The sequence below is a fragment of the Lindgomyces ingoldianus genome (assembly GCF_010093535.1).
Source record: "Lindgomyces ingoldianus strain ATCC 200398 unplaced genomic scaffold BDR25scaffold_17, whole genome shotgun sequence".
Taxonomy (NCBI): domain Eukaryota; kingdom Fungi; phylum Ascomycota; class Dothideomycetes; order Pleosporales; family Lindgomycetaceae; genus Lindgomyces; species Lindgomyces ingoldianus.
In genome coordinates, this window is record NW_022985178.1 from 350482 (window position 1) to 371146 (window position 20665).

At 51.2% G+C, this 20665-nt stretch overlaps 4 protein-coding genes across 4 annotated transcripts; 2 read left to right on the plus strand and 2 right to left on the minus strand.

Annotated features, from left to right (window-relative positions):
- Nucleotides 1-1358: 1358 nt before the first annotated feature.
- On the plus strand, nt 1359-2271 carry BDR25DRAFT_355444 (uncharacterized protein; the record flags this gene model as incomplete). Its single annotated transcript, XM_033695452.1, has 5 exons — nt 1359-1410; nt 1451-1500; nt 1555-1793; nt 1831-2111; nt 2153-2271. 5 exons carry the CDS (start codon nt 1359-1361, stop codon nt 2269-2271), a joined length of 741 nt encoding a protein of 246 aa, XP_033547171.1.
- Nucleotides 2272-2393: 122 nt separating this feature from the next.
- On the minus strand, nt 2394-6319 carry BDR25DRAFT_34003 (transcription factor Cmr1). The gene is made up of 4 exons (XM_033693459.1): nt 6020-6319; nt 5839-5893; nt 3790-5691; nt 2394-3716 (listed from the first exon to the last, which is right to left on the minus strand). Exons 1-4 carry the CDS (start codon nt 6087-6089, stop codon nt 2669-2671), a joined length of 3075 nt encoding a protein of 1024 aa, XP_033547172.1. The 5' UTR covers nt 6090-6319; the 3' UTR covers nt 2394-2668.
- Nucleotides 6203-7999, minus strand: BDR25DRAFT_369508 (uncharacterized protein). Its single transcript, XM_033697102.1, has 4 exons — nt 7545-7999; nt 7266-7399; nt 7064-7227; nt 6203-7008 (listed from the first exon to the last, which is right to left on the minus strand). The coding sequence occupies exons 1-4, from the start codon at nt 7896-7898 to the stop codon at nt 6551-6553; spliced, it is 1110 nt and encodes a 369-aa protein (XP_033547173.1). The 5' UTR covers nt 7899-7999; the 3' UTR covers nt 6203-6550.
- A 7050-nt stretch (nt 8000-15049) lies between these two features.
- Nucleotides 15050-20614, plus strand: BDR25DRAFT_355448 (uncharacterized protein; the record flags this gene model as incomplete). Its single annotated transcript, XM_033695453.1, has 35 exons — nt 15050-15060; nt 15116-15295; nt 15336-15454; nt 15526-15630; nt 15662-15716; nt 15768-15933; nt 15970-16068; nt 16099-16173; nt 16262-16302; nt 16360-16478; nt 16527-16600; nt 16650-16797; nt 16869-16906; nt 16936-17033; nt 17069-17122; nt 17162-17287; nt 17326-17364; nt 17396-17444; nt 17481-17586; nt 17619-17706; nt 17763-17989; nt 18021-18072; nt 18103-18218; nt 18286-18346; nt 18377-18737; nt 18790-19163; nt 19219-19305; nt 19389-19477; nt 19517-19671; nt 19705-19730; nt 19763-19859; nt 19895-19991; nt 20038-20188; nt 20252-20271; nt 20313-20614. 35 exons carry the CDS (start codon nt 15050-15052, stop codon nt 20612-20614), a joined length of 4005 nt encoding a protein of 1334 aa, XP_033547174.1.
- Between the last annotated feature and the right edge of the window lie 51 nt (nt 20615-20665).

Here is a 20665-nt window from a genome sequence, read left to right on the forward strand (position 1 = left end):
CGTAGCCTTCATAACTTGTCAGTGATGAGTGAATACCGGATAACCAGTGGTGAGAGGACTTCAAAACGCAGTCAGCTTGCAAATCTCCCTGGTATAGCTTTTCTTTTACCACCGCAGAGGAATAGATATGGCTATACCTTGTCGTAGGTTTGCCGTATACGTCCTAGCTACCTCTAATGATATCGACACCGCCCCTCCCCTCATTCTCCGTACCCTCTTCAACCACCCGCACCAAGGGACCCAGGCTGTGCAAAGCCACGGAGAAACGGCTCATGACTGCCCGTGAATAGTTTACCGAGATCAACAGAAGTCTCAGAAGTCCGAAGAAGATCGTTTTGGGTACGAGTAAAGATAGCATGCTTCATGCAAGAGGACCCTTTCCCATCACAGTTTCACGGCAGCTCGGGTTCACTTTTTCCCAGCCCAAACTCCATTTCGATAGAGATCGATGCGAATTCGACGAAGGTAAACCGACCGTTGATTGGAATGGACGTGTAGAAGGCGAAGGAAAAAGAAACACGAGAAGAGTTTGTGTGGAGGAAGTGGTCGACGTCGAAAGATAGTGGTGCGGTTGCACGAACCACCTGTATCAGAACTTAGAAAGGAAAGTTAAGCTTAAGCCTCACGGACAAAGCCTATCCCCACCGCAATTCTGCATCCTGCAGGAGTTCAAGGTGAATCAGCCAGTTATACCCCGCGTGTCCGCAACGCAACATCGTTCAACCTGGCGAGGTCGCAGCAATGGCGGCAAAAATACACGCCGAACCCCCGTGAGGGATGAATCGTGACCACCTTTTCACGCAGTTCCCAGTTTGATGTTCTGGAGATGTTCTTGCATTTCCCGACCGCACGGCCCATGTTAACGCTGCGGTCTTCAGTGCGGGCAGCCGCCTTCCGTACGGACGAGTGCCCAAGATTTGAATCTTTCTTGTAGATCTTCTTTGTTCGGTCCAATACCGGATATCTAGAGAGTCACTGGGGCGTTTTCGTGCGACAACGTCAGTCCTGGAACGGGTTAAGGCTAACTAATCCGGAAAAAGTCGAACGGTGAATGACTTCTGCGTCTGAATCACGGCCTAGGATGATTGAGTGGAGAAATTGCGCCTGAATCCCATGCCTTATCCTGGCCGCGTCAGCTATCAAGTAGGAACTTGCAGCAAGAAATCCTGGTATCTACATCCTGGGCTCAAATTTTGCGTGACAGATTGCACCAATGGCAAAATCTATCCTTGAATGTGAGCGTATTTCCCTCGTGGATCCTGAAAATGGCTTAAGGGGGTGCTAATAGTGGTAAAGGATGACTAGGTAACCCTCGGAGAATCGAAGAAAAGAAATAATTCTAAGGTGTGACACAACCAATGGCACCCAATGCCGTAGGGAGCTACGATTACCTTTCACCTGGGTTATGGGGTTACGTTCTTCCTCCACCAGATGCTGCTGCTTGCCTAAGTAAGAAAGTGGGCCGACCTTGGGGAATATGAAAATCATGGTCAGCCAAAGGTTCGTGCAGCGTGTTACAGGAACTGAGAAAACCGTAACGGGAATGGACAGTAGAGATGTTGGCTTCTGAGTACGAATATAAAGGTAAACCGAGGTGTGTTACCCCCCAAAATCCTAGTCAAATTACTCGAAACATCTAATCCCTTCCAATTTCTGTTTGCCAGGAATTCCCGTAACGCCAAAAGCAGAAAACCCTCGCAAAGTCATATAACGCATGCCCTTCCAGTCTGTCGATTCGGACAATCGGCCATTACCCTTTTGCCCACAAGCACTCGAGTACATAAGGCTCGCCCGTCCCACATTCGAACATGACACCCCACCATGCCTTAGTGTGGTGCCCTCTCACCACCTGAGGGCCCCCAAACCACCAACCATCGACGAAAATCCCCGCCATCGTCCCCATGACCGCCGAAAAGACCAATCATCTATCCGGAATCCATGCACACTCAAAGTCGACATGAAACGCAAGCGCAAAAACGAAAAAAGCAAGAACGGGCACGCAGACTTGCAAGATGAAGGACACACCAAGATACATGATCACCGGCCGTTACAAAGGAATTCGTTGCCTGTTTTGCCCAACCTTCTCTGTCCAGAGACCGTTCCCTTTGCCCGTCGATAAAAAAAAAAGGCTTATGAGATGGAATAGACTCAGTAAAGTTGGGTTCACCTCGTCTGACTCTCATTGGCAGGAAGGATAAAAAGAGACGCCTTTCCCCACACGTAACCATGCCGGCGGCTGATTATCAAATGGAATATCACCTTGCTATTTGATGGTCTGATAAGGTAGGTGGTATATCAACCCAACCTTCCATCGAGTCCATCTGATATTAGGAAGTACTGCAACGTACTATACATTACTGACTACCTCCTAAGCTGTTCCTGAGGCTTAGGAATCAGAATTACGGCCGAACTTAGTCGACAAATAACGCACGCCGAAATCAACGCCGAGTCTATGAGCCCTCCACCCATTGCAGAGGCCGTAAGTAATGAAGGAATCCAGGTGTCCAAGGCGACACACTCCCTCGATGTGGATTCAGATGGGTATAAATGAAAAGAGATGAAATACGACCCAAGTTGGATGGATGGATGATGGCCGCCCCAATGGTTCATCGTTCCCAATGGAGCGCGATGGACGGGATGGGATTATCCTTGTATCGCAGGGAGATCATCATCCCCTCGCCAACCGCTCAAGCTTGCCTCGGATACCGTCCGAAAACCTTGTCGCAACACCCTCGTCGATCACATCGATACAATGTGTAAGGACGTGGAAGCCGTGGTTAAGATGGACCACCGAGCCGTCCCGTTTGGTCAATACCGGGATACCCTCTCTTCTGGCAGAGTACCTTACAATGGCCGGATGCTCAGCTGGCAGGCTGTCTACTGCGACGTCAAACCGCGAAGGCTGGAACTGCTGTGGACTCGGAGTTGTCGCCTCGTTGAAAGTCGAATCCATCCAAAGAACCATGGCGGCGCGGTAAATTGAGCCAGGCCACCATGGCGGACGGACTCCCCTTGGCATGCCCTTGACAATCCGGAGGACCTGGCCGGCATGGTATACTGCCTCGTGGACATCTGAGATGCATCTCTTGTGGAACCAATTCATCTGTTGGAACGAACCGTCGACGCCCTCCCGTCGAGCAAAGCGCTCAATCTCGGAGAAGTTCGTCACAGCGTTCAAACTGATGAGGTGCCACATAACAAGATTGGACTGCATCATTGGGCACATGGGATTGGCAGTGGACTTGGTGTATCGCTCGAACAAAAGGTACCAGCGCGACAACAACGCCTGCACTTCTTCAAGACGCACACGAGTCGATGCTTCCGTGACAACTCTAGCTCTCTGTCTCGATGGTGTGCTATCGGAAAAACAGCTTAGGAGTTGGCTGTACTGACATACCATGGTTTGTAGGGGGTGGAGCAACAGACGCAAGTGCATTGGGGTAAGTGGCATATTCTGAGTAATAATCTCATCATCAAGGAAATGACGGAAGAGATCTCTCAGACTCATTGGCCTTACACCAGATCCCACTGAAAAATGTGATTGGGAGAATTCATGGATCTGGTTGTAGTGCTCAGACCACCCAGTAGCCGTCTTTGCTTCCCAGAGGCGATCTGCGTCTGGCATAGGCGCTCCAAATTCAGTCACCGAGAACAGGGGAGCCGTGTCATGGAACAGAGACAGGTCTTGATCGACCATTACCCACGAGTAAATGAGGCTGGAGATCATGAGTAAGCACTATTCACGTGATTTCGATGGCACATGATGGGGCAGGGATTTGCACCACTTACCGGCTTCGGCTTTCTTGCTGAATCCACTCTCTCCACAAAGTCTCAGTCGTAGCGTTCCCATTCATGTGCGGATTCAACACATGCCGAGGTTCGAGGATCCCTGAATGCCGTAGCATTGCGAAATACATACCGCGCTGTCCCATGGAGATGTCCATCTGCCACTTGTCGCCGCTCCACGCTGCTTGCACTGTGAAAAGTAGCGCAGCGCGTAAAACAATGGGATCACCAGCCAGGATGATGTTCTTCTCGATACAGTCGAAAAGCGAGATACGGCATGCTTCGGTCAAACCTCCGGTCAACCATCGGGCCTCGATTGATGGGATTACCATGGCACCCTGAGCAATCTGCATGAGAATCAACAAGCTGGACGCCTTATCGTTGCAATTACGCATTAGCTCATTGGCATCTAGCACACCGCAAGGCGATGTGGGATAATACCGTTCGAAAGAGTTAGCATAAGAGCGAAGGAAGTATTCCAAGACATGAGCTGGCGGGAGCAGGATGAAGTTGGATGCAGTGGAGCCTGGGGATTCCCCGCTGTTGCTAGGACTGCTACTCATACCCTCTCGATGGATGTCCAAAGCCTTGTGCAGAAAGCTCTGCGTAATTGCTAGGAGCTTGTCACGGGTAGCTTCGTGCAGGCCTGCAACGGTGACGTGCTCTCCTAACTGGAAGTCGGCCTCGTCCCAGGAAGGTCTCCAAACGCTCCAGCCTTCATGGTTCTTCAGGCTTCGTTCCAGATGCTCCAGATTCAGTTTGGCCGTCATAGGACAGGAAGTTGCTGGAATAGTGGGAGTGCAGCGAAAGACATTCCAGCCATCCTGAGCAGCGATAATGGCGCCAAGATCGGGAACTCCGGCGTCAGCGATTGAAGATTGCCTGTGCGGATAGAACATTGCTGCAGAACTGCCCATTTCAAGGTCCGAAAATGAGTTATCCATTCTGGGAGTCTGAATGGGTGTCTGGACGGGACCAAAACCCTGTGGAGGAGACATTTCGGGGATCATTCCGAGAAGAGTGTCTCCTGGAGCACCCATGTTAATTTCCATGCTCATCGACATCAAACTCATGGACGGGTCAATCCTCATTGCATCAAAATCCGTACCCATGGACCCGGCACCCCACGGATCGAACTGGAACGGGGGGCTTGAGCCGTTGTCTGAACTACCTGCTCGAACAGTCCCCAAAAAGTCGTCGTAGCCGGACATTGGCGTTTGGGAAACGAAGCCGTTGACTGGGGTTGGTAGGGGTGACAACATGGAGGGCGGTAGCGATGCGGGTAGTCCATTTGTGGGAGAGTGTTCAAAAAAGGGAGGGGTGCTCGAGACTGGAAGATTGATAGGCTTCTCCTCCGGCGTGGGATTCTGAAGCTGCTGCACAGACTGTGAGATAGATGGGTTACGGGAATGTGGAGTAGAGTGCGGAGCAGACGGTGGTCGCACTTGAGCTTGGGTTTGAGTTTGAGTTTGATTTTGAGATTGAGGTTGAGGTTGAGGTTGCCCATTTGGAAGTTGCTGGGGTTGCTGGGGTTGGCCTGGAGAGGCCTGCGGGTTTGGGGCTTGACTTTGGGTATCTCTTGCTGGAGAGTTGCCGCTCGAAGCGTTCTGGGATTCGCCGCCATTACCGTTCTCGCTCGAGTTACCGCTTCCAGCTCCTTCCCCATTCACAATCCTGTTTACATTTTTCGACGCTCGGCGAGTAGGTCGTAACGTGCATCGGAGGTTTCGGCCTGCGCAGCGACTGCAGGGGAACTTTTTGTCGCATTTTGTCTTGGTCTTGGCACAGTTGCTGCAGGCTATGGGCGTTCTACCAGCTGACTTTGGTATTATGCCGGTAACGGGTAAGCCCTCCTGATTATTCTGGTCTCGTCCGTGTACGGTGTAATGTCTTTGGAGAAGGTCACTAAAGTCCCTGTCAGCCCATCTTTCCTCTAACGTCGGATACATCGATTGCCACCGCTGTGTTCGCAAGTCGAGGGGTGCCCAGGTAGAGCGTGGATTTAAACGTCGATGCTGGCTAGGGGAGGGTGAACTTGTTGGGACAACATACCGTCTCGCAAAACTCATATGGCAGGTAAAGCACTTAAATGGCTTCACATTCGTGTCTGGTGCAGGGGAATGTCAGCCACGGAACGATAAAATACCTCAGGAGTTATAATTCAGAAGGGATGGACGTGTGCGATGGTGGGTGGTTAAAAAGTAAAATCGCCGACATTAACGTCAAAACTTACGGGTGAGAATGTGTCGTTCCAGATGTTCGTCCCTGGTGAACGACTGTCCACAGTACGTGCAAAACACCATCTTGGAAAGCCGGGATATACAACGAGGGTAGTCGGCAGGTGTTGAGGATAGATATGTGGTCAACTGACGAAGGGAACCGGAGAGATACAGTGGCGGAGACGTCGGTTAGGTGTGGGCCGGCAGAGAGGTAATTTAGAGGGAAAATATGGTGGATAACGTGGTAGAGATGATGATTAGCGTGCAATTAGTACCAAAGACATGAGGTGGAGTATATTAAAAGCTTGGGCCCCGGTGGATGGTTGAGGTGTGCTGGTGGCAGTGGCCGAATTGATATTTCTGGATGGGGTGAACCGCGGGGTGCGTACGGACCAACAAGTCAGAGGCGCGGCACGGAAGCGTAATGTATAAAGTGTTTCGTTTTGGCACGCTGCTGGCACTGGTGTCTTGCCCTGGTTGGGTGCGGATTGGCAGCGAGTGGAGGGATTACTTAGTAGCTAATTGTAGCAGTTGTAAACGTAAGGTCAGGCAGTCGAGTCGAGTTTCAGAAAGTTACGAGTGGGGAGGGAGTCAGAAACGACATGTATGTCAGGTTGGGGCTTAGTCCGGCGGCCGAGCTGAGGCGACCGATTTAGGAATTGGGACAAGAACAACAACGAATGTATTACATGTAGAGCTGGGAGGCTTGGTGGCAGAAATGAGAGCGACGAAGGGTATAGGGCTGCCCAGAGAGGCGCCGGGGGGGCTAGCAGCAATGTGTACTTTGTGCTAGAGCTGCCTTGCCCAACAGCGGTTGTCGATGCATAATCAAGAATCAGACAGAGTGCAGGAGCAGCGGAGCGGCGATGATGCTCATCAATTGAGGGCTCTAGCTCCGCGAGAATGATGAGCGAGCTAGTGCCTCGCATCGCTGGATGGTGCTTCCGTTGCATGCGGCGCCAGGCGCTTGGGTGTGCGGTGGAGACAGGCATGGAGGCATGTGCTGGACATCGTGACATGGCTCACAATGGCTTGCGAGGGCTTGACCCGGCGCGGACAAGAGCGTCGATAAGGAGGCCGAGCATCGACAAGGGTGCGGAATGCTCCTCGACGATCACCCAGCGGACTGGGGGTCAGGGTGAGCGAGCAGCACCCCCATGAAGGGAAGGGGCGTGTGCGTCGTGCGTCGGCGGTGGCACCCCTGGCGGCGGCGGCGGGACAACTAGAGCTAGGTCGTGGGAGAGGTGGGTGAGAACGTACCGGGCTCGCCGTATTCTGGCACTGTACGGTAAAATATTCTGCGTATGGATGTATGGTTGAATGCGCAAGGCTACTTTGGGCATGGCGCGCACGGCCAAGTCGAAAGCGGAAACAGGAGCACTCCAAGGGCTGCGCTGATGAGCAATTGATGTGCGTGCTGGGCTGGCACCCTATCACGACCCGCGGACCACCAGTCCACCAGCGCGAGGGCCTCTCGGGCGACCGTCATCCAACACGTACCCTTCAAACTATCTGCAGTCTTCATCGATATTTACTCACGACGGGGGGCAATAAGTCGACGACAACAGCAGCAGCGAACAGCGCGAGACTTGGCTCCTGGTACTGCGCCCCCGACCACAAATACCACGCTGCCCAGCTAGCCCCCCCCCGTGGCATCAGATGCGACGGAACGAGCCAGATCTCAGATGCTCCACCATCAGGCAGGCATCCCCAAAGATGACCTCCAAGCTGCCTCCGACGTCTGTATGTCAGCTTCCCCGTGCTGAGTGATAGAGCATGGAGAACAACACCATAGTAGCCCTCTCTAATCCCCTTATCTGCTTCTCTGCAGGATTCCCAGGCCTCCCGGTTGCCAGCCGCTTGGAGCTCCGACCGACTATTCACCCCGGGCATAGACAAGAGATTGAAAAAAAAAACCCCCTCTTCTTACTGTGTCGTGTGTTGAGCATAGCCCTCAGCGCAGCCTTAGCTCCGGCACCAGCCCCAGGTAGTTGATCGTGTTTAAACTTTTATCATCAATTGAAGACGACGCCCTTCAACAGTATGTACACGCCGCGGGTGTAAACGAGACGTTTCGAGCTGTTCTAAAACGCAGGTCTCTAACTAGAGGCCGACTCAGACCTCGCGTTCGTGTTTCCCAGCCGCGGACCAGCGTGGCTGCGAGAATCCACTCCCTTGGTGGCCTTCAAAAGACAACGCTCTTGTAAAAAAAATTGTCTTTTAGCATCGCAGTCTGCTGCTCCGCACTTGCACAGAAACGCTCTTATCCTCTCGGGTCCTTAGGCCCAGTGGGGGCGTCATTGGTTTGTCTCTCGTCAAAAGGCTTCTTCGTGGCTCAATGTCTAGTAGCGTCGTGCCTTACCTTGCCTTGTTTAATGAACCTGTCAATTGATTGCCCGCCACCCATCGAAGACTCGGTTTCAGAGAGAAACTGCATTCTTGCTTCTGCTATCAGCTAGCTCACGTGGCATGCGTCAATGGCGCCTCATAGCTATAATTATCTCGAGCTGGGGTTATGGGCAGGGTTCACGTTGCTTTTCGCCAGAAAGGATACGATCCGCGCCCGCCCCAAGCTTTTCTTCTTGTCAGCTAGTGGCTTCGGAAGATTTGTACCATCAGCCTTGTCACCATCAATCCACACACCAGGCCGTTTTCTCTCCTTGCACTAGTGATGAAGCGAGAATCCGGAACCAGCCATTATCGTCAATGCTGCCGGCATTCTTCGAATCCCCTCTTCCGCGCCACAGACTGCGCAGAGAACAATCATCGAATTATCTTCACAAGGCTCTTTCAACTATCTGAGATCCCGAGTCCATCTCATCTTGCTGACGACTGACGTGGTTGACTGCTTGTAGCACTATTCGGATCCGAGATTACGATTTGAGATCCTCGAGTCGATCGGCTAGTAGGTGTTTTGTCGGCCAGTCGACGACCGCTCGTCACCCCCGAGTGCTCACTTTTCCACGCTTTGTTGTCTCAACCACGGCATTCACAGCCTGCGAAATCGAGGCGCCTTAATCGGCCGGGGCTTACCCCAGAGGGCTGGAGTGTACTTATCAACGCTAGGCAAGTCGCCAGAGGCTCAATACTTGAACTAAGATGTCAGCATGTAATAATGATGAATCGAGTAGAACCGGTAACAGCGCGTGGTGAACAATTCAGAATCATGATGTACTTCTACCCTGTCATCAACATCATCACTTATTTCGACGCCATCATTAAGTGATTCAATAATTTTGGAGCTGTCAAACGCTCATCCTGCACTCTGAGGCTGCCTGAGGTGGTCGTGGTAGGAATAGGGATCAACCGCCGATCTCATGCTGTCAGCAAGACCCAGGGGAGAAATCTCAAAAGTGTGCCGGTTAGGATGATGCCGAGCGCGCCTCACCACCAACGGCTAACGAGCACATGCCGCAGCTGGCGAAATTTGTTTACTCTGTTAGGGAAAACGCGGGATGCATGCAGCAAGCACATCCGAATCTGGTGCTGAAGATGGTCAACGATGTTCACCGTGCATCTGTCGTCAAGTTCCACGGACAGATCGCTAGGCGCTTCAGGCATCCCAGACGCTGATCTCTCGACAGGTATGCCCAAAACGGCATTCGAGCGAGGGTGCTGGTTCGTTCCAAGATCCACCCAGTATGGTCTGAATCAGGGCTCAATTCGGCGAAGCATTTCCAGGACTGCGAACCGCCACCCTTGTGGCAATCAGAAGATCGCAAGTGGACGGGCGAAACTTTCAGGGTGCGCGTTGAGTACACAGTTCAAAAATTTCTGTTGGTAAAACGCTGAAGATGCCAATACTGCAGTTCGAACAAACTTTGTGGGTACCTTCCGCTTGGGCCATGATAGCCATGTCGCGACACCCCAGCCAAAACGAACGAACGTGCGCGACAAAACTATAGTTTCATATTCCTGAGTCGACGTGCAAGAAACGCTACCGATTCTTCACGAAGAGGAAAAAAAATAAGCTATCATTTCAAATTCAAGATAGATTTTGCACATCGTCACTTCACTGAGACTCTCAGGAACAGCACCGTTGCTTCATCTACGCGGCCCGCGACACGAGTTTAGGATATTAATCCCAATTAGGGACACGAGCGCTATCTGATAGTGTTCGCAGGTCCAAGGGGGAGAGTGCTCGACCAGCGCGCTGCAGGTTCGTGTTCCAGAGCTAGTCCCGCTCACGAGAAGCGTCGAAAATAGCAACAGTTCCAGGAAACTCCTCCTACCGTTCTGCACCCTCCGTCCTCCCGTTTCTTTTCAACTTCGAAGGCGTTTCATCTTGACCAATACGAGGCTCGGTCTTCCGGTGTATCGAGGTTGCGCTCGACCGAGTAGGCTGGATGCCTGGAGCTCAAAGCATGCTTGACCTCTGCCGGTTGGCATCGCTAGCCGAATGCCTTTCCTGTACCTTCCCAGAAGAATGAGGGGCAGAAACAATTAATTCGTGATCGAATGATGTCGTTCATGTGCAGCACTTGTCATCTGTCGGTTGGGCCGGCATGACCAACCAAATGAGCGTGGAGGGGATAGTAGCCAGCCATGGCGGCTTTGCCTACATCGGAGGAACTTGGAGCCGGATTCTGTCTAGCCATGAGGTCGAATGAGTGTGAAAACGCCCGAGATGAGCTTGACGGCCACAATGTAGCAGAAATAAAGACATCAGCATTCGTGTTTAACATTTTGAGGGATAAGGATTGACCTGTAACATCTATGAGCGCTTCGGCTTCTCGCATGGACCGTACGAACCAAGGCGACCTGCATAAAAGGTGTTGGATGCACCGCCGCGTGGCTTGAGCCACCTCACGCAGCTGGAAGTGTATCCGCAGCAAATCAACGTGAGCTTGAGCGGATCAGTGGATGGGGCGTCAAGCGGGGTGGAGGGGCAAATGACGGAAATACTGCGTACAGTCCACAGCTCCCCTCCGGTGTGGAATTTGGATCGGGCTCTTGGGAGAGCTCAATTGGGCACAGATACACGAGATAGATGGGTACTTGTCGTAGAAGTATCTTTGAGTACCCTTCGAGCAGTCAATGGCAGGTTAGTTTTGGAAAGTTCCGAGATCGTCTTCTCCCACAACATGGATTCTCTTCGTGATCCTTCATGATAATCGAGGAAGGCTGAGGGAGTGGGAATGTTCCGCCGCGCATCATTGGCTGGGGCCTCGTATGGCGGAGCCGTTGGATGATGAGTGGAAAGGCGTTTTCCCACCCTCGAGCGCGGAAATGATCTCCCCAGGCAGCGGAGGGGGTCTAATTGGTGATACCTAGCACGCAGGGCGCTTGTCGGCGGCTGAGGCAGATGCTGCTTGAGCATCGCTCGTCGATACTGCACTACAATGCCTTTACGCGTCGGTTCCCCGCCCGGCATTGTTCCTGATGACTCGCCCTGTGTGTTGTCAAACCCTCTCACCGTTTGGGAGTGCATGGCGATAAGCTCGGCGAGTATAGCGACACTGGGAGTTTTCCAATGCAAGATGGCAACGTCTCCGGTCGATGCTCATTGCAGGAAGGATCTGTCCTGAAGATCCTGCACGGCTACTGTAGGAAAATATTGGTGGCTGAAGATTGGAAAGTGTCCAAGGCTGAGGTGAGGTGAGGTGAGAGGCTTTGTTCAGAAAGAACCTGTACGATGCCTGAGCGGGGTAGAGCGCGGTGGTGCCTCTTAGGAGCTCAATAACCCTCTTACTACGTCGAGCCCCAGTGCTGACAAGTAGTGACAGGCAGGCCGCGCTCCCGATCCGAACAACACTGCACTGGTATGGCACTTGGAAGTGTTAGCAGGAATTAGCCTGCGGGTGAAAGGCGACGACAGCACAACCTGAGTCCAGGACCGTTGATTATCGCCGCGCTCACGGCAAAGCAGGCAAAGCACCTATGTCCCAATGTGGAAGGACGGCCACTTTGGATATGATCGCTCTATATGGGCCCTAGCCGTGGTGTTGAGCGCAAGATGCCTTGAGCTTTGTACCACCGCCCGGGTTTAACCATCGGCGTTCCGGCAATGATGACCTGCAGAGATACTTCCCTGGGAATGCCGCGAGGGCTCTACGGCTTTAATCCTGGCCTCGGACGAGAGAGTCTCGATTAATTGACGTTGTCGAACGCAGCCTCGGGTCGTTCTTCTGTGCATGCCTCCCTGGAGCTTTTGCAGACCCGCAGAGATGGCTCTGTTAATGGCACACTCAGCCAGGATTTTTCCTTTCCCTACCTCAGTCCTAGCGCAATATCGGCGAGAATTCTCGCAAGTCGTCAGCGCGTGTCCCAGTCCGGAAGATTCTTCGTCCGTTCTCGAACAGACATAGAACTGCGCGGAGGCAGTCACCTCCCGACCCGCTATCAGCTTACTTGATACAGCTTTTCGCAATACACAGCCTTATCCGGTCAGCAACTTGAAACTCCTTGATGAACTCGGAGCCTGGGAGGGAAGTCCCGTTGCTGGCGCCCGCTAACGTTGACAGGCGGAGACTTACACGAATTGTGGCTGCCCCAAGACCATTTCCAGACGGCGCGGGGGTACTCGCGCCAAGCAACTCCAACTCACACAACACATCAGCTCTACTCTGTACCTTAACCTCTGAATCATCAAACCCGCGGAATGCTAAGAAAGTTTTCACGTAAGACAGTGCGCGTCAGCTGTATGTCCACAAAAGCACTGAGATAGGCATTTTTGTTCTATTGCTCGTCTTGCTCTATCAGGTGGATGCTGCCCGCGAACGCCCTCTCGGATAGCATTCAGCTTCATTACCTGATGTGAGGGATTAAGCTCTCAATTGGCTGGGAAAGCGGTCCACCGACATCTAAACTTAGTAAAGCCTCATGCGTAATGTCAAACTCATAAAAAGTATACAAAGTTACCAATGTTCCTCTTTTCGCGAGGGTCCTGGTCCCAAAATACTTTCACTCGTTGCGACTGGAAACAAAAGCTGACGCCAGGAACAGGCATCCAACGACGGTAATCTGGGATACAAAAGCACGTCCCACCTCTGCACAGCCATATGGCATTGTCACACACACGGCTACCTTCGAAATGGCGTTCGGCAACAAGTTTGTCCAACACGGTGGAACCGAATCCCCCGATTACTCGGGCGCGCGTCTCTGGCTTTGCCTAACGGCTTCCAGTAATCGGTTCGATGGCGGTGCAATATCTTATAAAGCGTTGTAATATACATCATTCGTATTGCGTCGCAAAGCTTATTGGGACCGCGTGAAGTATATTGTTCTTCCATGTTGATCTGGTCAAGACGCTGGGTTCATGGGCCAAGAGTAATTCTGATGAGTCGAATATGCAGTGCAATGTAGCGACTGCAACAACGTGTTGGGCGGTGAACGTGGTCGGTGCCAACAGTTTGTACCAACTTCTCATCCCTGCTTGATACTTGCATCCAATCGTTGTCGCTTGCAGTGAACTCGGCACTTCGTTAGAACCGAGTAGATGCACCAAGAGTAATCGATGATGAGCAAAGCATGAGCGAGTTGCTGACCTGAGAGTTTTGGGTATGGCGGAAAGTGGAATCATCTGAGGCCGCGTAAGGTGCTGGTCTCTGCTCCTTGAAGGATGGCGGAAGCTGGCACGGACGGTCCATTGAGAGTTCAGAATAACAGAACAACGGTTCTCTACCTTCGAAGACCCTGCAGATTGATGGGCTTCAATCACATTCCCCTTTCGGTAGTCAGAATATACTTAGGAAAGCTATCCTCACCTCCTCACCAAGCCCATCCGCTGTCAAATCGACTTGGCACTCGTGCAGTTACTGTAATGATGCCGTGCGACGAGCTAGATAATGCACCACGAGTTTTGGCGCAGCTGCATGCAACGCTCATCACTGAACGTGGTTATGACTCTATCCGACTCCCCGTAGAGGGTGCGATGTTGGGCAGGGTGTTCACATGTCTCAGACCCTCGGGACGCAGTACTCGGTCCACGGAACTCAGGCCCTCGAGGAATGTTGTACAGAGGGGGTTAAGAAGTCATATGCGGGGGGTTATGCGATGCTGGGGATATTGGATGCAAGGTAGCTCGTTTGATGCCTTTCGTTGACTTCACAGCTGCTTATTTCGGAAGTTCAATGTGCTACAGAAACTTGATAGCGAACCTCTCTTTCTGCGCTTAGCATATTTGGAATCAATGATGAATAGACTTGCCGCTCATAGACTCTCCTGCAGCTCCAAAGACCATATATCCGAGCCCTGCCGCGGTAGAGGTCGCCCGTTTGCAGTGAGAGCTCACTCCACGAGTCGTGGTACATATCGCATCCCGAACTTGCAGACAACTTTAACCATCAAGTCTAGGTAGAGCGACATACTCTGGAGAGAATACTTTGTGGTGGGCTGGAATCGGCGATTCACGGGTTTGGTCCACTCCTTGAGATCGCGTCTGAAAGTTGATTCTGAGCAATGATCGTGATAGCTTGAGGCATTTTGGCCTTAAAACGGATTTATCTGTCCTGGAGAAACTGGTTCCTTTGAAGTGTGTCCCAGATGTGAACCTCATCACTGTGGTAAAGGGCAGCCGGGAGCGATGCAGGATGAAATGCGCTTGCCCTGCTGCAGCGCCTAGAGATGGGAGCCAGTGTACATACGCGGTGGATGCTTAATGCCCATGGATATGGGACACCGTAACATTGGTCGTGGAGGAAATGCGGGTAGGAAGCTATCTATCCGATCACTCGGTTCCTTTTTCAGGAGACTTATCGAAATAATTGATTCAGTAGATTCGTAAACCGGGCACTTTTGAGAGGCATTTTCACCCTATTGAAGGTAATTATGATTAGCAAGCTCGAGTATTTCTCCAGAGGAACAACGCACGAGGGAGGAGCGGTGTTCATGATATATGTCAGCATTGCCTCCGAAGCTTTCGCAGATAAACCACTAAAGGGGTATCTGATGGCGAGTCTGCTTGCTATCACTAAATCTTCGTTCGTCGCGGAGAGTCCTGAAATTAGCGGTGCCATTTCTTCCGGGTGTTTGGGCAGATGTAAAGAGGGTCTAGAAAACAACTGGTTAGTAAGTGCATCTTTACACAGCAGAGATCTAAGGTCATGGAGAAGTGGTCCTCGCCAAACCCAATAACTAGCTCAATTTCTCCGAATTAAACTATAGACAAGGGTGTCGCTTGTGGTCTCACTACATCAATTACTAGCCGTTGGTCCCTCGGTCAGGGCTTGGGACCACTATCGCGAGGATCAAAACGAACGGCAAGCGATAGCGGTATGTAAACCTTGTAAATTTAATCCGAAAATCGAGAATATTGAGGCGGGGGGAAATTATAGACTATATTATATCAAGTAGTCATACTTGTTGAAATAAACTGCAATCTATGGTAAGGCGTGTCGGTGTCGTCCTCCGTAACAATGGCGACGGCACAGCACGAAAGAGGGCGCGAATATATCAGAAAATACTCACCCATGTAGTTGCTCTGCCAGATGTAAGCAAGATGAAGGGCAGTCGGTGGGCTAGTAAAGATTTTAGTTATCGGAGTCTTGCGAACGTGGGCTTTACACTAAGTCTCACTGAGTTTTACCGGCTGGAAGATGGCTGGCAAAGACACCAAGTTTAGAAACCTTCCGTCTAAAACCCCGCCCAAAAGATTATCATCGCAGGATGCATCGATCTAAAGTCGGTACGGCGGGGACGAGGCTAACAACCTGAAGGAACAACAAACACTGGACCCCACGAGAGCCACTTGGAACATAGTATCAAGGCAAAGTATTTGACGGTGGTTTCTAACTGGGGAGAATTTCGTGATTACTGAACTAGTCCTTTATACACGTGTTGTTCTTTGGGTTCTGAATCGTCTACATTCCAGGGTGAGGTGGAAAAGGAAAAGGACCCCAATTATTCACTCGATGAGATGAATATCGGTGTTCGGGGTTCAGACGTTAGATTCAGAGATACTGGTAGCTATACACATTTGATATCTTCCGTAACGCGTGTATCTAGGGGTCACTCTTGACAGCAGAGGCCCCCCTCCTGTAAACCAATCTTTGATATTCGAGCTATTCATATGACAAGGGGACAATACCCCGCGCATACGGAAAGCTCTCAAGCGTTTAACAGGGTAGATAATAAGAGAGGATTCTCCGTGAAGCCTCATGTGTGCCGACTGCAAATTACATGTATTTTCAAACGCATCCGATTGAGTTTGAAGAAGCTTCAAGCGCCCGTAAATAATGAATTCTGCCCGCGGGAAGATCTAATGCTATCGTGATATAATGCCTGTTGGCCCCAAAGAGAATCATCATCACGACCAGTTTAAGCTAGGGACTTCGACTCCTCATCCCCAGCTAAAAATGTCCTGTAAACTGAGCTTTCCGAGGCATTAGAGATAGAAACTAGAATTTTAGTTCAGCGAATTGAGATATGGGTTGAATGCACGAGCAACAAAGACAGTGCAGCGCGGCCCACCTTGCGTTGAGCACACTGATGTAAAGCTTCTTTCCATCACTCCATTTAGGACTAGGGGATTGAGTGATTTTCTAAGGACATTGGACCGCCTAAGCAGCGGATGACCGAGAGCGACAACTAGCCAGGCCGCGGCATTAGTGATTCCAGCGGATATCACTGTATGCTCCGTAAGACTCAAATCGGATGTTTGAGATAGCGGCACATTATACTTAAGGTTAATCATCATCATGGAAGAATTCAGAAACAGCATTCTTCTATGAGCATGCAAGTCTTAGAACGATCATTTTAGCGTTCCCTCGAATCTATGCGCCGTTTAACTTTTGTAGTTGCAGATACTTTGGGAAAGGCATGCGAATGACTCATATGTACATGCAAGGTTTATGTGAGTGCTTGAAACTGCGCTTGTGATGACAGGGCGGAATGGAGTGGATAAGGAAATTTTCTGGTTTTAAGCATTCTGGAAAATTGGCTGCGATGACGGATTGAAAGGCGTTGACACAACATGTGAACGAAAACCGAGTGTACGAAAGAAATCAACATCCGCAGAGGGGGAAACAACTCGGTCCCAGGAATCGTTGTTGATCCAATCGCACTGCTTTCGACTTACCAGATAGATTGGTGGACTCTGAGAAGCAAATGCAACCATGGGATAGCGTAGATTATCGGCTCCGCCTCCGGCTGGAATGGGACGGACACACTGTCATGGCGTCTGCATTTGACTCTTGATCAGGGAAACTATGACCTAGTAGTAGCCAACTAGATGAAGTTCTCGCTAGTAGCCATATGGCAGCATTAATCGATTATCGATGCATAGATCCGAGGGTCTGGCTCCTCGAACCACGCCACCGAAGAAGATTTCCGATTCAGCAGAAGTAAGAAGTTGTTGTTCACGCAATGGAGGGGCCGGAAGTTTGGACGCCACCCGCTTAAACACGGTTGGAATTTTCAAGTCAATGATTCCATGAACCTTAATGCGGCAGCCATGACTTCGTGGATTTTGACATTGGATGGGGGCTAGAGTCAGACCCTGTCGCCACGACCCCCCGCGTGGTGCAGCGTGGCTAGCCCCACAGGGAATCATTTGATGGTATTGATGAGCAACTGTCAGCTGAAGCTATTCCAAGAAGATGGAGGTTAACCAACGATATACTATGCAACAAGGAGAGCCTCAGTGAACCTTTATTACGCCAATTTGGGGGTAAGCTTGTACTATGCGAGCGGGTAAGGTATTAGTCCCTTATTTCGATGTCGAATTCGCTGGTAAATGGATCTATTTCGGGGTCGAGGATGAGTTGGAGGGCCGTTAGAGGTGCCGATTATGTTCCACAAGGTCTGACCCTTACAGAGTGCCAGTGCTGATGTACACATGGGGCCTAATGTTATCGCGGGAGTGAGCCACATTTCCATTTGGAGACGTGCCTATCTTTTGATTCGCTGGTATGTTGAAGCGGTTATCGGAGAGAAGCAACGAGGAGATGACATCTCGTATCAGGATGGCAAAGAAGCTCAAGGAAATACGGGCTCAAAGAGACCCATAATTCGCACCAAGACTAGAGATGTGACACAAGTATCGGGTAAGTCATCCTCACCATCGACTCCAACCAGAACAGAAGATCCATGATTCTTTTGCGGTAGCCACTACAAGGCCGCCAATACAGTGGGTAGATCCAGGGCGGGGACTGATCAGCACCCTGACACGTGTATTTAATCTGATTGGGAATGACTTTGATATACATGGAGCTGGCTGTGTTCATGAAACAAAACGTGGAGAGGAGGGATTATTGATAGCAGTCAGATGGCTATGTCAGCTACCTCGGTGTACAGGACAATCACATAGTTTCGTTTCTTGAGCCTTATCCAGCATGTTAAGCGCGCCTATCGATAGATCGGTCTGATGTTGGAAGGCCTTCACTAGTGGTGGTAAGCATGGGGTGAAGTTCTTTTCAGATGTTAACGTTCAGGCTTGGCTCGGTGAATGTGGGGTTCCGATTCCGAATGCCAAGCCACACTGCCCCATCAGATGAGGCCCAACTTTCTCACACCTCATTGCTATTTTCGCCTGTTAAGACACCGCAACACCATCGCGACAACACTGCCCGAGTCTATCGCGGCGACCTCCTGCCAAGAGATGAATGTTCAGCTTCTAGATGGGCTCCACTTAGGCCCTGGTGGAAGGGCGGAGCACCAGCCACCGGAACAACGTCAATACTACCTGAGGCGTTCTCCGCTCCGCTGAGCTCAACGGTCCTGTACTTGGACATGACGTCCTGCATCACTCGCTTGACTGCTGCACAGCCGTCCTTATCCCGCTTGTGGATGCCTGTTACCTAGCCTTAGAGGCTTACTGTGGAACCCTCTTCCTATCTCGAATGAGATCCGCACAACTCTGGCCTCGCCACCGAATATGCACCGCTCTTTCAAGAGTCTTAATGCAGGGAGGCGAACGTGCTTTCAATTTAAGATAGATGAGCGCGCGCTCCGGGTCCCCGTTGGTCAGGGTTCCGTCCCAGCTTCCTGGTGGATAGGAGACCCAGCTCTCACGCGACTTTTTATACGCCTCCCACGGAACATTGCTGCTCCCGGTGAGGTTGATGTACCCGTGTGGGGAAGCGCGAATTGGACGAGGACTAATCATGATCGACCAAGAACTGACAGGCTAAGGATCGCCATCTCGTTCCCAGCCTCTCTTGGCTGTGAAAAACGTCTCCCGTCAACCACAGTCAGGAAGGCTTTCGTCGTTGCCGCTGCGTCCGCCTGCTGGAGTTTACTAGCTCCTCGCACTCGTTAAACGTTGTTGGCTCAGGTCTAAGCCAGCATCCACGTTCTGCGGCCTTTACCGCTCTCGTATTCTGACCATCCGAAAGAGGCCGGAAGATGGCATCGTTCCTGAGTTCGGTCAATGGGATGCAAACTAAACTCCAATAAGCTTGCTCTACGGCCTTAAAACATCCTGGCAGACTAACGCTCTGGGAGATCGGGCGTCGTACCTCTCCCATGCTACAGCCGAGTTACTTGTGAAAACCATGGCGATCTGAGCGGGTCTCCAAGCTTCCACCTACGCCGTGGCACACTCACTGCTGCTTTACCGATGCAGAGGTAAGCCTCTGAAAACGAGCGTGTGTTTGGACCCCCGCCTTTGAGGTATCCTGCGCCTCGACAAAATGTTCTCACGGCCAGAGCGCATGCTCAACAACCATCATTCGGCACATACGCCGGCTTTCAAATGAAACAACTAGTATTCGATAAAATTCTGTGGGTCGAAAACATGTAACATGATGCTCGACCTCAGTATTGGGAACAGCTTGTCACTCTAGCGTGTGCTATGCTTTGCAGCGGTACGGCTCAAGGCCGGACGTTTTCCAGATAGTACTCTCTTTGGCTACGGCTCTACCACTTCTCCATCATCAATTCATGCCTGTTTTGCATAAATCTAAACCAATTTGCGTTTGGCACCTGCATTTAGCTGACATAATTGACAGCACGACACGGACTCTAAGCCCACCCCGGCTTATGGGGACCCGAACCAGTATCAACCCGAATTTCGAGACAGCGCCCTGACTACCACGATTTTCCCTCGTCTCATCTCTGCTATCATCCTTGACGCATTGGCTTGATACCTCAGCGGCTGAACTAACTGTCTGGCCTGCGCCATCTAACAATAGCCAAAGCAGCTTACTCGGAGGTTCTCCCGGCTTCTGCACGCCATCAATCCTCGGGATGATGGACGCACCAACCAGGAAAAGGAACAACCGCAGCTCCACTCCCTTCCTCACGTCAATATGCTACTGCTGTACATCGTTTGGCAGTGAATGAGCCCCGTATCTGTGCTCTCACAGATCCGGTACGGACCAAGCTTGTCATCGCGCGATCTCAGCCTAGGCTCTTGATTCCTCATAGCCACCAAGGCAGGCACTCGACCCCCTACAAATATAGAAGGCTCGCCTATCCCCCAAGACTCATTTCAGTTTCAACTCCAATCCAGTCTCTCGGCTCCTTCCCACATATCAATAGACAACCCCTCTACATCTCACCGACATCTTAATAGAGGACCTCATCCCCTTTCAAGGAGCAGACTGCCAAAGACAAAGACTCTCGTTGACCACCTCTTCGTCGCTTCTCTTCAACCTGCGGGTTACGAGCCATCCCCCCAGTCAAGTCATCCTACGGCTCTATCGATCTTCTCGGTCGTTACTATTTAGTCTTCATACCTTTTCACCTTATTATCTTAATATACCCCTTCCCTTTTGTCC

Bases quoted from the DNA above. Each gene is read 5' to 3' on its own strand.
- BDR25DRAFT_34003 (XM_033693459.1), bottom strand. From the start codon at position 6,089: ATGGTGTTTTGCACGTACTGTGGACAGTCGTTCACCAGGGACGAACAT. The intron at 5,894-6,019 runs GTAAGTTTTGAC...CCCCTGCACCAG, and splicing joins GGAACGACACATTCTCACCC to ACACGAATGTGAAGCCATTT. The intron at 5,692-5,838 runs GTATGTTGTCCC...CAGGGACTTTAG, and splicing joins CATATGAGTTTTGCGAGACG to TGACCTTCTCCAAAGACATT.
- BDR25DRAFT_369508 (XM_033697102.1), bottom strand. From the start codon at position 7,898: ATGCCCGGGGTGAATAGTCGGTCGGAGCTCCAAGCGGCTGGCAACCGG. The intron at 7,228-7,265 runs GTACGTTCTCAC...ACCTAGCTCTAG, and splicing joins GCCAGAATACGGCGAGCCCG to TTGTCCCGCCGCCGCCGCCA. The intron at 7,009-7,063 runs GTCCGCGCCGGG...CACGATGTCCAG, and splicing joins GCCTCCTTATCGACGCTCTT to CACATGCCTCCATGCCTGTC.